Here is a 12,500-nt window from a genome sequence, read left to right as displayed (position 1 = left end):
AGTTACATTATTTCTTCCTGAAAGGAGTAATTTATCTCTTTAAATCCCGTACAGTATTTTCCACATTAACGTATTCTACACTGTAGGAGGTCACCCATCGAACTGCGGTCGTAATCTCAGAAGAAGACCCTTGACACATGCGTTCTGCACATCATACCAATCTATACTTTTTTGTGTTTTAATTTGCTTAAGCTGTGATCAAAACAGCATTCTTCTTTTTTCTGTAAGATATTGTTAATCAATCCCATAAAGTGTTAGCCTGCCTGCAGGCTAATAACGTGTACACTTATTTACCTAAAAAACCGTGTTTGTCACAGGGAAAAGCGTCTATTTGGGCTGAGAGGCCTTCCCCAGCAGCTTTGGTGGATGCCGCAGCTAAGGTTTGTTTAAAAGCTATCATTTCATCAGAAAGGTATTCTAATCATACCTGGTCGTTCCTCATTTTTTTTATTTCCATCACCACTACAATTCCATTTAACGACAAGTGCGAGAGCTCGCAGCTTACTTACGAGATAACACTAGGATAAATTTAATTTAACCAGAAATTGAAGGCCCTAGAACTGAGGTCCCCCTCTTATGTACAGAATGTAAGGCGCAATAGGCCATTTCCGAGTTCACGTCTTCCTCCTCTTCAAAGCGAGTCTAGGTGCGAAGTTTTTCTTATGAAACTTAGTTTTCATTCATATGTAGAACTAATTACCATCACAAAGACCTCGCACTTAGACTCGCTTTGAAGATGAGGCAGACTTGAACTCGGAAATGGCCTATTCAAGTGGCGTTATCTTTGGAATTGTGTTTTTTTCCGTTTATTTCTATTTTTTAACCAGCATGTGATGTATCTCCGAGAGCTGCGTCTGGCTCAAATGGAACGTATTATGGCGGAGTTTATTTATGGCGTGGATATCTATCTGAGCTTAGTTAGAGATGCAAAGGAAGTGAATCCAAAGGTGAGACTCATCACAGAAGATATAGTTGGTTGACAGATTTTAGTTGCTATGAACACGTGGGTATATCTGCAATCCTCTGCTATTGTCGTTGTTTGACCACGTGTGCGTTTTCCGTCTGTTGCGTTTGTTCCGTAAAAGAATATCCGTCCCCTCTCCTCCCCTCTCGGGCAGTATTTTGAAACCTATGAAACAATAGTGTAAGGGTGCAGAGTGGTAGGGAAGGGAGGGTTGATGACTAGAAGTGTTTCAATACTTTCGTTGTCGCTATTTCTTTTCAACTTTTTTTGACAGATCAAAGGTCAGGTTTTACCATCCAAATTCCATTCACTAAACCAGTTCAGCTACCGTCATCGCTCGCGAAGATACGATGGAGATTTTCACGAAGACGCTATAAACGGGGTACCACAAGACGTGTTGGCTACTCGAGAGGCCTGGAACGAAGGACAAGAATTCTCTGAGGAGTATGAAAACAAAAAGGGGCGGGTAAAGGAGAGGAAATATGGTCCCCCCAAAATAGCCCCTCCTGCTCCTCTGGAAATTCAGCCTGGAGGTCCTGACCTCCCTTTCTCTAACGTAAAATCAGCTGGGCCCGTACATAACGTGGTCGATAAGCTGCGGCAAGCAATGCAAGACAGCGCAAGTGGTAGTGATTCTGAAGGAAGTAACGCAAGCATAGAGGGAACTACTTTGTTAAGCGGAGCAATTGCACGCGAATTGCCAGAGAAAGCTGCAACTATGAAACCTGCCGCTGTTATGGTCCCATCTGCGGTATCACCTGTCTTTACCGTGGAAGATTTCCCGCCATTGAGTAGCTCAGAGTCAGAAGGGCCTGGGTCCCCTCCACGATTAGCTTCTGTAAAAAACGTTCTTAGACACAGCGAGGGGAGGCTGGAGAGACATGTGCCGAGGAAGCCTGGGCATGGTTCTGATTCTTTAGGGGCGCAAAGCATTTCAACTCTTCGCGTTGGTCAACTTTTAAGAGAGTCCGCTGCGATTCCTGGCCGTGGGCGCGCGGGAGCTTTGTTACGTCATGCAAAGATGCCCGCCCTTCGCTTACCAACAGAGGATAGTCCACTTGACGGTGCTGGCTATAACTGCACTCAACCGCAACAGACTAAAATCAACGAATTCCTTTTTCCGTCTGATGACGAGCTGTTGACTGCACCGGAAATTACTCCTGTTCCCAGGAATCAGATCAGCGGTGGAACGCAAGTTAGGATCAGGCAAATGTGACATGTTGCGTGACGCTTCGTGGCATCACCGAGAGAAATTTCAGCGAGTGATGTATCGTTTGTGGCCTGGGGAAAATTCAGAATGTTTAGCTCAGTCTTGGCATCGTTTACCTCGTAGCACGAATCCCGTCGTGTTACAGTATAGTGCACCAAGTGTTTTCCGTTGATAAGATCTTTCCACCAGCAGCCAACGTTGTTAGGTGTCGCACACGTTATAAGTTGGCCAGGGTCAACCAGGTGCTGTTCTTCATTTGACCTCCAACTGCCCGTCAGTGCAAAACAGATTGTTGCGTAAAATCAGAAGTAGACCCTTAATGACGATGATGATGATAACAGTGATAACGATGATGATGACTTATACTTCAAGCTTACCTTTCTAACCACGAGTGCTCTACTAGTTGGAGAAACGGCAAATCAAATCAGATTACACGAAAGTAATCAAATGTTGTTTTTTTGGCAAGAGGCAAGAACCGTGATACCCGTAGAAAAACTCCTTTCGGAGCAGAGTAGAGAACCATTAAATTCGACCCTCATATGACGTCGAGTCCGGGAATCGAACTTGGGCAACATTGGTGGAAGGCGAATGCAAACAACCTCTGTGCCATCCCTGTTTCCATTTCTTATCACTTTTTTTTTTCCAGTCCAAAGACTGCTGTAGTCTTGTTACTTTGCGTACATTTTGCAAGCACATAAAAAAAGTTATGTCGAGTCGAAAACTGTAAATTGTTTGTTACATATGGAAAGAGATATCTCAGCGACGAGATATTTTAGTTAAGGTGCACTTAAAGCTTATGATCACTTTTCGTTCAGTGAGGTATCCCTAATTATTAAAAACTGAACTACGGATATCAGGTTTCCAGCATTTTCATTTGCTCACCGGACACAGGCTATCAGTTCATATACCTGCTGTACCTAATATGGTCAAGGAACGCGTCAGCTAGAAAGCGAGCTGAAAACATTTTTGCAGCTCTGAGAAAAAATGGCCGACAAAAGCCATTTTGGACCGGAATTGGCCGAGGCAGAAATCGATGCTTTAGTCGACATGTTGATCCTGAAGGTTCTAATAAAACAATTATTCTTCCGGGCTAGCTGGATATAAAATGATTATAACCATCAAGTAACCGTACGTTTTTGGGTCAGATTAGACAGCACTTGACTTATATGCGGTAAACCGTGGGCTCGAATCTGCACGATCAACATGCGAGGATGCAGCGTAAATCAATGGTTTGGGCGCGGGGTTTTCATGCGCATGCTTCACACTCAAAATCTCGCTTTGACCGTTGGAAGAATTTGTCTTGAGTGGACCCGAACTTGAATCTACCATGCTTTGTAAATAGCCACCCTGCAGGAGGATTTTTTTGGTCTGTTGTGTTGAAACATTTTATTGCCTGCGCATTGTTGCGAAGTGGTCATTTAAAGTGCAGTTTTTGTTATTTTCCAAAGACACTTGTGCGGCGTCGATGGGGATTGAAACGTGAAAAAGTTGGTTCCATCAGAGAGTTGATAAAACTCGTCAGAGCTCTGACGATTGACGATGTGGAAATGTACCAAAATGGAAAGCGCACGTTGGGGTATGCAGACTGCAGAGCCTTTGTTTTTGTTCATCAAACCCATTGTTTTGTAACGTTCTCCTTGACGTCGTTGTCATTGCGTCGTGTGCTTTGTTGATAGTTTTTGACTGATAATGCGTGGGATCATGACCTGTCTTTAACAGTTGATGTTTAAGTGAAATGCTTTGCGCAATGAAAATAAAAAGGGAAGCAAGAACTGACGTTCACAAGTGTTGTTTGGTGCTGAAACTGACAGCACTATCGCTGTGCGCTCGAATCTTTAGATTAGATTGGCTGAAAATGGCGCGCTTAATGTTGAGCCAATAAGCAGTTTAGCCTACTTGGAGCAATAAATTAAAGATGGTGGCTGCTGGCATATAGGCAAGCGAAGTTAAAGCGACGAAAGTCTTGGGAAATTCTAAGAATTTTGACAAGACACGTAAAAATATTTCCTATTTTGACTCGTCCCCATTTGATTTCACATAGTAATTATTCAGCATCGTTGTTTTCTATATATTACTATAAATTATCAAATTATGATATCCTGTTTTTTCAATCCCCGTTTCTTGGTTCCTTTCGAGTCCAAAGGAATAGCAAAGAAAATGGGTGGCAACCGATGCTGAAGAATTGTGCGAGCATCTCACACCAACCTAAGGTCTTGATATCCTGCTTTTTTCAGTCCCGTTTCCCGATTCCTTCCCGATTCTTTCCCGGTTCCTGCTGTTCCTGAAAACGTCGAATAGATACATTCCCTACTTTCTCAAACTGCATAATATTTTGCATGGGCATTGTCTTCCATTTCTCTTGGGACATCTTCATGCCCCAGGGTAAATGGCAAACAATGATTATGCAACATTTTTGGGAGTAAACAAGATGCATTATGGGATTTGAGAAAACGAGGAATACATACGGATTATGAACCAAATCGCGCGCTGTGATTGGCTACGCGAGCGGGCAAGATGGAGCGGTACTTGCCCGATCGGGATTTCTCGCTTGCTCCCGCAAGATCAAAGATCATGTTTTAAGTCATATAATAAATCCTTTCTTGACCAAGGTTGTTCTGTCAAGATGGCTGGATATTGGCCTCGTTCTTTTTTTTGCGTGTTTATAGACCTCGACACACAAACAGGCAAAAAAAAGAACTTGGCCAATATCCAGCCATCTTGACCTCACGCTTGGTCAATAACCCATATATATACTACCGGCACGGGATTTCTCGCGTGGTCCCACAAGATCAAAGACCATTTTTTTGATGTTTTATCCCATATAATTACTCCTTTATTGTCTAAGCTTGTTCGGTCAAGATGGCTGGATATTGGCGAAGTTATTTTTTTTGCAAACTGTAAAAGTTGAACTTTCCGTTGAAAACTGACATCACAGAAGATTTTTAAAGTAAGTGAATATTTCAGAAAAGAGGCCTCTGTCGTGTGTTTTCTTTCCTGGTTCTGTCTAGTTGATCAATTCTTTAAAAAAAAAACAGATCAAGAAAGCGGGGTCATAACAGGATGCAAAAGGATTATCCCGGCTCACGAACGAGTGTTTTTCTCTTTTGATGCAGGCGATATCTCAGACGAAATCGGCATAAACTCGGCGGAAATCGCACGCCTACATGAGATCAGCTTCACGTTGGCGTTAACAGTACAGGTCATGTTAATCAGATGACCTTGCCTGCGCCTAACAGCGCCAATCCACAAGTGACAATTAATGCAGAAGAGCAAAGATACTGGTGGCAATCGCAAAGATAGAGATCCTACCTTAACAATCATCCCCGGGGGCGGGGGGGAAGGGAACTTCCTATTAGTGGACTAATGGTGATGTGCCGCTGGATGGGGTCGCATTTTCATGACTGGATTGACTATAATGGGGTTGCATTTTCAGCAGATTTTGCAACAGAGTTACTTTTGTTCTGTCCACCTAGTTGTCCACCTAGTATTGATACTGAATCTGTAAATACATAAATAGAATGCGGTCGCAAATTGTCGAGATTGCGATAAGAAAGAGTTGTTACAGAAAGGACTGTAGCGCTGTCGATTTAATATTTACTAGTCGCATTACAATTAAAAGGCTTTATGTAAGGTCTATGCATAAACAAAAAGTGACCAACTTGGGGTCGCTAAAATAGACTATTAAGGGGGTAGGGGATCTGAAAGCCCAGCGACACATATCCGGCGAAAATCGGATCTCTATCTTTGCTCTTCTGTATCAACTATATCTTATTTTAGCAGGCATCTCGCTTTGTTTGATAATTGTCACCTGTGGATTGGCGCTGTTAGGCGCAGGCAAGGTCATCTGATTAACATGACCTGCTCTGTTTACGCCATTGTGAAGCTGATCTGGTGTAGGCGTGCGATTTCCGCCGCGTTTATGCCGATTTCGTCTGAGATATCGCATCAAAAGAGAAAAACACTCGTTAGTAAGCCGGGATAATCCTTTTGCATCCGGTTATGGCATCGCTTTTTTCTTGATCTGTTTTTTTAAAAGGATTGATCAACTAGACAGTACCAGGAAAGAAAACACACGACATAGGCCTCTTGTCTGGAATATTTACTTACTTTAAAAATCTTCCGTGGTGTCAGTTTTCAACGGAAAGTTCAACTTTTACAGTTTGAGGCGTGAGAGTTTTTATGTTGGTTTAGAAAGACAGAAATTCTCCGGAAAGACGTCCTTTTCGTTTTAATACCCGATAAACAATTGTGAAGATGATTTTACTAAACTCTTTTAATCCACTCAGAATTCTACGTTAAACAAGCTTGTGTGGTCGGATTGTTCTTTACTAAGGGGGCTCTCTCGATACTCCCGCGTAATCCTGAAGCTTTTCCGAGCTGTTATTCTTATTGGCCTCTTAATTTGACCTGTAGCTTCTTTTGTTGTCATGGCTAGGTGTTTCTGTTGTATCATTTATTGTTGTATACCTAGACTTTCACTCAACAAAACGAGCACTGTGGTTGGTTGATTCTTGGTCACTTGCCACAACCTCGTTCCCAGGGTGGTCAAATTCAAATGTATCCCGACCAAGATAAAATTCCGCAGTTGTTGCGCGCTCCGGATGTTTTGCTGCGATCATTGAAGGAAAAGTCTAAATGTACAACAAAGCACTAAACGTCTGGTCCCTCGGGAAACTAGTTAGTTTTGTTTTCCCTCGAGTCCTGACGTTTTCCTCGACTTCGTCTCGGGAAACATCAGGACTCTCGGGAAAACAAAATTAACTCTTTCCCTCGGGACCATACTTTAAGTGTATATTGTTTCGTTCTCCAATCAAAGACCGCGACTGGAAAGCCACTCCTACTGACTTCCTAATTTAGAATTTCTACTGTCTAGAGATTTCCGGATGGAAAGTGAAATCTATTTAGAGAACATTGAAGGATCTCTTACTTCCTACTCAGGCCAAACGCTCACAACATTTCAACGCAACATCTTGCAGCATTGTTGGGCACAACATGTTGCATAAGTTTGGCCACCCTGTTAGGATGTGTTGCAACATGTTGGATCAAATTTGAAAACGGTCAAATTTCTCGTGCAACACTTTGAATGTTGCATCATGTTGTATTCGTTTGGCCCCGTTCAGTCAATTGTTGCACTAGGGCATGCGCGCTAGGTCCACTTGTTGCGTGCCAGGGGCATGGGGCATATAAACATCGACGTGCTGCGTTGAAAATGTTGAAAATGTTGCGTGCGTTTGGCCAGCGCGTTCAACATATGTCGCAACATCAAGCAACAATGTTGCAAGATGTTGCGTTGAAATGTTGCGAGCGATTGGCCAGGCCTTTATGCTTGAGTTCTCTCAATGGCGTGACTTACACGAAACCTTTCACTAAAAATCACGCGATCACTTTATGACCGAGAAGGCCTAAGACAATTGTAGGGCAACAATATAATCTCAATTATTTTTATCATTATTATCGTCATTACTCTAATTTCAGACGACTATTAGTTATAATTATGCAAGGCATACACAATATGTGACGGTATTAATGACATATCACTTGACACTTCCTATATCACAAAAAGATTCATAGCATAGATAAGACATTCGCAATAATCTTGTTCTCGCCCAGCGATAGATAGTCAAAAATAATAAAAAAAGTCATTTGCATCAATTTCAATGACCCATATTAAAAAAACAGCTTTTTAATATACTGAAGAATATAATCCAAAAATTCCCTTTTCGATCCTCCTCAATTTTATATTACAGGATGATTTATACACCTGTGATTGTATCAAGGACAGTCTGAGACGAATGTAGCTAATTATTTACGTAACCTGCGTATGCATATACAAAAAATATTCATTGCGCAATAGAAAACGGAAAAAAGATGAAAAAAGCAGCGAAAGGTTTCGAAGGCAAAAAACTATCGTCGACGAAAAAAACATTAAAGGGAGGCGCAATTGGCATGAGCAATTTTTCAGACTTGAGACCAGGAAAAAAAACCGCTTTGGTAATTCAGTTTCAAAGCAGTTTCGAAAGGAGTTTCATTCAGTTTACAAATGGTATCCGCTGCTTTTTTCAGTTGAAGTTTTATAAATGTAAGATTTGTTACTGTAAGAGCTTTTGAAGACCGTCTTTTGATGACAATATAAATAATTCAACGCCTAACAACCCTATTTGCTTAAAATATACTTTCTTTCGAAGTTGATGTAAGATCCCAGCATGCAAAGTGGTAATTAAAAATGCTACGTAGGAAAATAAACAATACAAACAAACGCGAAGGGGAAAACAACAGAGGCCCTACAGTTTCGAATTTCCCCCCTGTAATTAGCTAGAAAGAGCTTGTTCTAACCATAGCCTCTTCCAACAAAGAAAAGAGCTGGCTAAAAACTGGCACAAAAAGCCTTCGAAGAGCTCTACCAATCACAAAGGCGCTTCCAATACTCGCCTCCAATTAACTGTCAATCAACTTAAACAACTGATTGTCAGTTTCCACTCCACGAATCGCGAAGCGAAGGATCAACTCGTCGCGAGAGAAGTTTCGAATGTGCGGTGTCAACACGCCGCGAAGATGGCGAACTGTTGCACTAAAAACGAGAAAAACGAGTCTGTGGGCATCAAGCTCGAAGGTACTAACGTCGAGCAAAACATAGAAGCGTGGCTGGATGATCATCCCGACTTTGTTCATTCTTATTTTACCCGAAAAGCAAGCAGGACGTTGATTGATTCTTGGCTACAGTCTAGATCAGTTAGGACACCTACTCCGGGCGGTACACCGCCAGCTTCGGGCTCTTCGACGCCCGTCAGAAAAATATCTGCGTCTGAATTTGAAGGGAGAGGAATTTTGAAACCTTTGGTTAATGTAGTCGATGGCCAGGCGACTTTCCTTTCCCCTAGTGAACCTCTACATAGAATTCGTTCTCCGCACAGAAATCGCAAATCGCGAGTGGAACTTCTACAGCTCGATGAAAAAGAAATGTTAATGGAACTTGTGAAAGACATTGCTAACGATTTGGACGTTAAAACTCTTTGTCACAAAATTCTGCAAAATGTTAGTATTCTGGTTAATGGTGACCGCTGTTCGTTGTTTCTTCTTGAAGGCCCGAAAGATGGGCCTCGATTCCTTGTATCTAAAGTTTTTGATGTCAACGCTGAATCTAAAATAGAGGATATGCAAGGCTTAGAAGAAATTCGAATTCCTCTTGGAACTGGAATCGTGGGCTACACTGCCGCGACGGGAGAGGTTGTGAACATTGCGAATGCCTACGAGGTAAGTCAGCTGTTTGTATGGTCACCCTCGCTGTGCTGTCGCGCTTTGTTATTATTCTTCGCGAAGCGTTATTTGGTTGTCTCAAACTTTTTCTTAAGATTTCTTGTACTAGTACATTGGTAGCAGAGGCTACCTTGAATTTGCCTGTGTATTTTTTCGCGTAAGGCAACGTTCCATAAAGAGAAGTGTGTGTGTTTTCTGGCCAGCGATACATTTGTTATTCATAAACTACAGTACATGTTTTAGCGGCTTGGCCTTGTAGCTCGATATTTCTTGTTAATCGATTACGAACATTGTTATGCCCTTTCAAGAGATTTGTCACTCGAGTGGACTTAGTTCTGTAAACGAAGTGACAGTTTTCTGTCGATTCTTTTCAGGATCTTGATCAAAAATTCGTTTAATTTCACAGCACCTTCAAACAAATTTACGAGTGACTCCGTGGTAACGACTTTTTGAGATGCAGACCTTTTGTAATAAAGATATCCTCACAGACCTACAGAATCTAAAGCACGGTATATTTCTCGCGAGGGATTTATAATGTATAAACGTAGTTTAGTTATCAACAAAGAACTAGCAGCGTTCTTCACGGGAAACGGCTTACTTTTCGTCAAAACATGGGAGTTGTAATTGGTCTCTCTTTTCCCCGACATATTTACTAGTTTGTTTACATTCTGTTCCTCGATTGGCGCTTCGGCACAACAAGCGAATTTTATCGCAGAGATTTCAGGCTAAAACTACGTCATACAGAAATAGAAGATTTAAGCTTATTGGTGATCTTATTTTAGTTGGTTCTGCGACACCGCGATAAAATAAGCCTGTGGTGTCATTTGAAAACAATCATCGTCACAAAGCCATCCAGCCAAAAATTATATCAACAAATGCATCTTTGTATTGAATTTCTCGAGGCTGTTTATACTTTTGTATTATTTTCGCAAACGTTAACTTTTTTAAGAGGTTATTTTTCGGGGAGACTTTCCCAAGAAGTACATTTTTCAAACTTCTGAAGGCGACTGTTCCTCGAGAGCAGACGTCTTGGTTGTTGTCGGAAATAATTTATGTTTTGTGTATTCGCTCAAGGTTTCGTTGCCCCTCTAATAAACTGACTGCGTTGCAGTCAGAAAAAGATTTTTTTCAGTAAAAGTACAGGAAACATCGATGCGACTAGAAAAGAGACGATCGATTGTGCTTAAAAAAATTATGTCAAGCGAAGTGATTAAGCGCTTTCGAGTAATCTTTTCCTTACGAACAGCTCCACTTAATTTTTTTTTCCAGAATGACGTATTAATTACCATAGGTAAAATGCTGTGGCTTTCTTGTGATCTATAGCTTCCCTTTGGTTTTTTTAATATTAACGCTGGTTAAATAGAAGTTAAATAGAAAAAATTGCCATTTTCCTGAAAAGAAAGGAAACAAGCTTTGTGATGATAAACCCCTATCTATTTTCTTGTGGAACAAAAAAAAAAAAGACTTCGAAAAAATGAGTGTGTGTAAACAGTTATATCGTCCGGCTGAAAGCTCTCCTGTTAATTAAAACGAAATTTATCATATGCTTGATTGCATGAGGTATGGTGTTTTGACAGGAAAACTTGGAGAAACCTTTTAAATCTGTAGATTAGAAATGAGTGTGGGACCACAGAGGATATTGTAAAATTTCACTTTCCAGTGAATTAGAAGTATATTACTAAAACCTTCATATGACCAGTGTGTATCAATTCAGTTACTTGCATATTGATGATTTTTTCACTAAGGAGAATTAAGCTGGGTTGTGCAAATATGTAAACAGCTGATTTATTCAAATTTTTTGTGATGCCAGAAGTGTATACTATAAGCAGTTGTGAAATTTTTTTAAAGAAGGTCCCCGTTGAAGTGTGTTAGTGGCCAGCTCTATATGGTTGTAACTACTTTGATTTACTCCCACAGTGGCAACACTGTATGCCAAATTATTGTTTAAGACAAAATTGCATCAATCTTGTAATAATATTTGTATGTACCCATGGGCAGAGCCAATGAAATGTGTGATCTTTGAAAATAGGTGTGCTGCAAATTCATACCTGAGCTTTTGGCTTTGTGTTGATGTGAAATTAATTTTTAGTACTGTAATAGGAACATGGAAGGTATTTTAATGCCAGCTATTATTATGGAGATGATAATTACTGACCTAATCATGTTAATGATCTGTTCATCATGAAAATTATAATTATTATTGGCAACGTTTCCTATGGAAGATAGTTATAGTTCGACAGAATTATTGACTACTTAGGACGCTGATATTGCAGTGCATAAAACCATTACAAAATGAAACACTCTTGGTTGGTGAGCTTTACAGTAAATTTAACACAGGCTGAATAATACTATTGGATGGTAACTTTTTTCCATAAAACTGGAAATCTTGGATTGGATTTTCAGTTGAGCAATATAATGATCCATATTCCCTACGTATTTGGTTTATTCATAGTTACCTAACTGAACCTCTACGTGGATAATACTTAATATTACTTTTATTTAGTTTGTTTGAAGTGTGTCATTAGCTAGAAAAGTTTAGGCAAAAAGGAGCTGTAACGTTTAAGTAAAGGCCATTCTCCTGAATGCCAGACTGAAATTGTTTTCAATATTGTAGTGTCTACTCACTGAGCTGGTATGTTGAATATTCTAAACCATGCACCTTGAACAATTGAATTGGATCCTGGCTAGTGATTTCTCCATTTGGTTCGTTTCAAGGGTAAATTGTTATTCTTTTGACATGTAAACTTATCAGGGATTGTTTACTACCCATTCTGATCAGCATTGAACCATTTGCTTGGCTTAATGGAAATCTTGTGATGATGTACATCAGAGCTTCTTATAAATAATTATGCAACATACTGTAATCATTAAATTGCAAATATGTGATGTTGCTATTGCATTTGATAATTACATGTGACTGCCCTATTGTGAACCCCCCTTTTGTGAAGTATTATAAACAAAACACTCTCAATAGGTTTTTTAGCATAAGTTTTCACAGGTTGTCTAAGTTGTTTTGAATTTGTTACAGGTTTTGCTTTTGTGCCAAATCAGCTGAGAATTATATATTGTTGT

General features: G+C 40.4%; 2 protein-coding genes across 3 annotated transcripts in view; both read left to right on the top strand.

Moving 5' to 3' along the window:
• Nucleotides 1-3,935, top strand: part of LOC137999644 (uncharacterized) — a 67,067-nt gene extending 63,132 nt beyond the window's left edge. For both annotated transcript variants that reach the window (XM_068845488.1, XM_068845487.1), the window contains exons 11-13: nt 318-380; nt 828-947; nt 1,239-3,935. In XM_068845488.1, coding sequence (XP_068701589.1) covers nt 318-380; nt 828-947; nt 1,239-2,180 — 1,125 coding nt within the window. In that variant the 3' untranslated portion in view covers nt 2,181-3,935. The remainder of the gene's footprint in view (nt 1-317; nt 381-827; nt 948-1,238) is intronic.
• A 4,704-nt stretch (nt 3,936-8,639) lies between these two features.
• LOC137999643 (dual 3',5'-cyclic-AMP and -GMP phosphodiesterase 11-like) overlaps nt 8,640-12,500 on the top strand; it is a 44,935-nt gene continuing 41,074 nt past the window's right edge. Inside the window, exon 1 of the mRNA XM_068845486.1 lies at nt 8,640-9,425. Coding sequence (XP_068701587.1) covers nt 8,727-9,425 — 699 coding nt within the window. The 5' untranslated portion in view covers nt 8,640-8,726. The remainder of the gene's footprint in view (nt 9,426-12,500) is intronic.

The sequence above is a fragment of the Montipora foliosa genome, chromosome 4, assembly GCF_036669935.1.
Source record: "Montipora foliosa isolate CH-2021 chromosome 4, ASM3666993v2, whole genome shotgun sequence".
NCBI lineage: Eukaryota > Metazoa > Cnidaria > Anthozoa > Scleractinia > Acroporidae > Montipora > Montipora foliosa.
The sequence above is the reverse complement of the archived record's forward strand: the minus strand, read 5'-3'. Positions and strand labels throughout refer to the sequence as shown.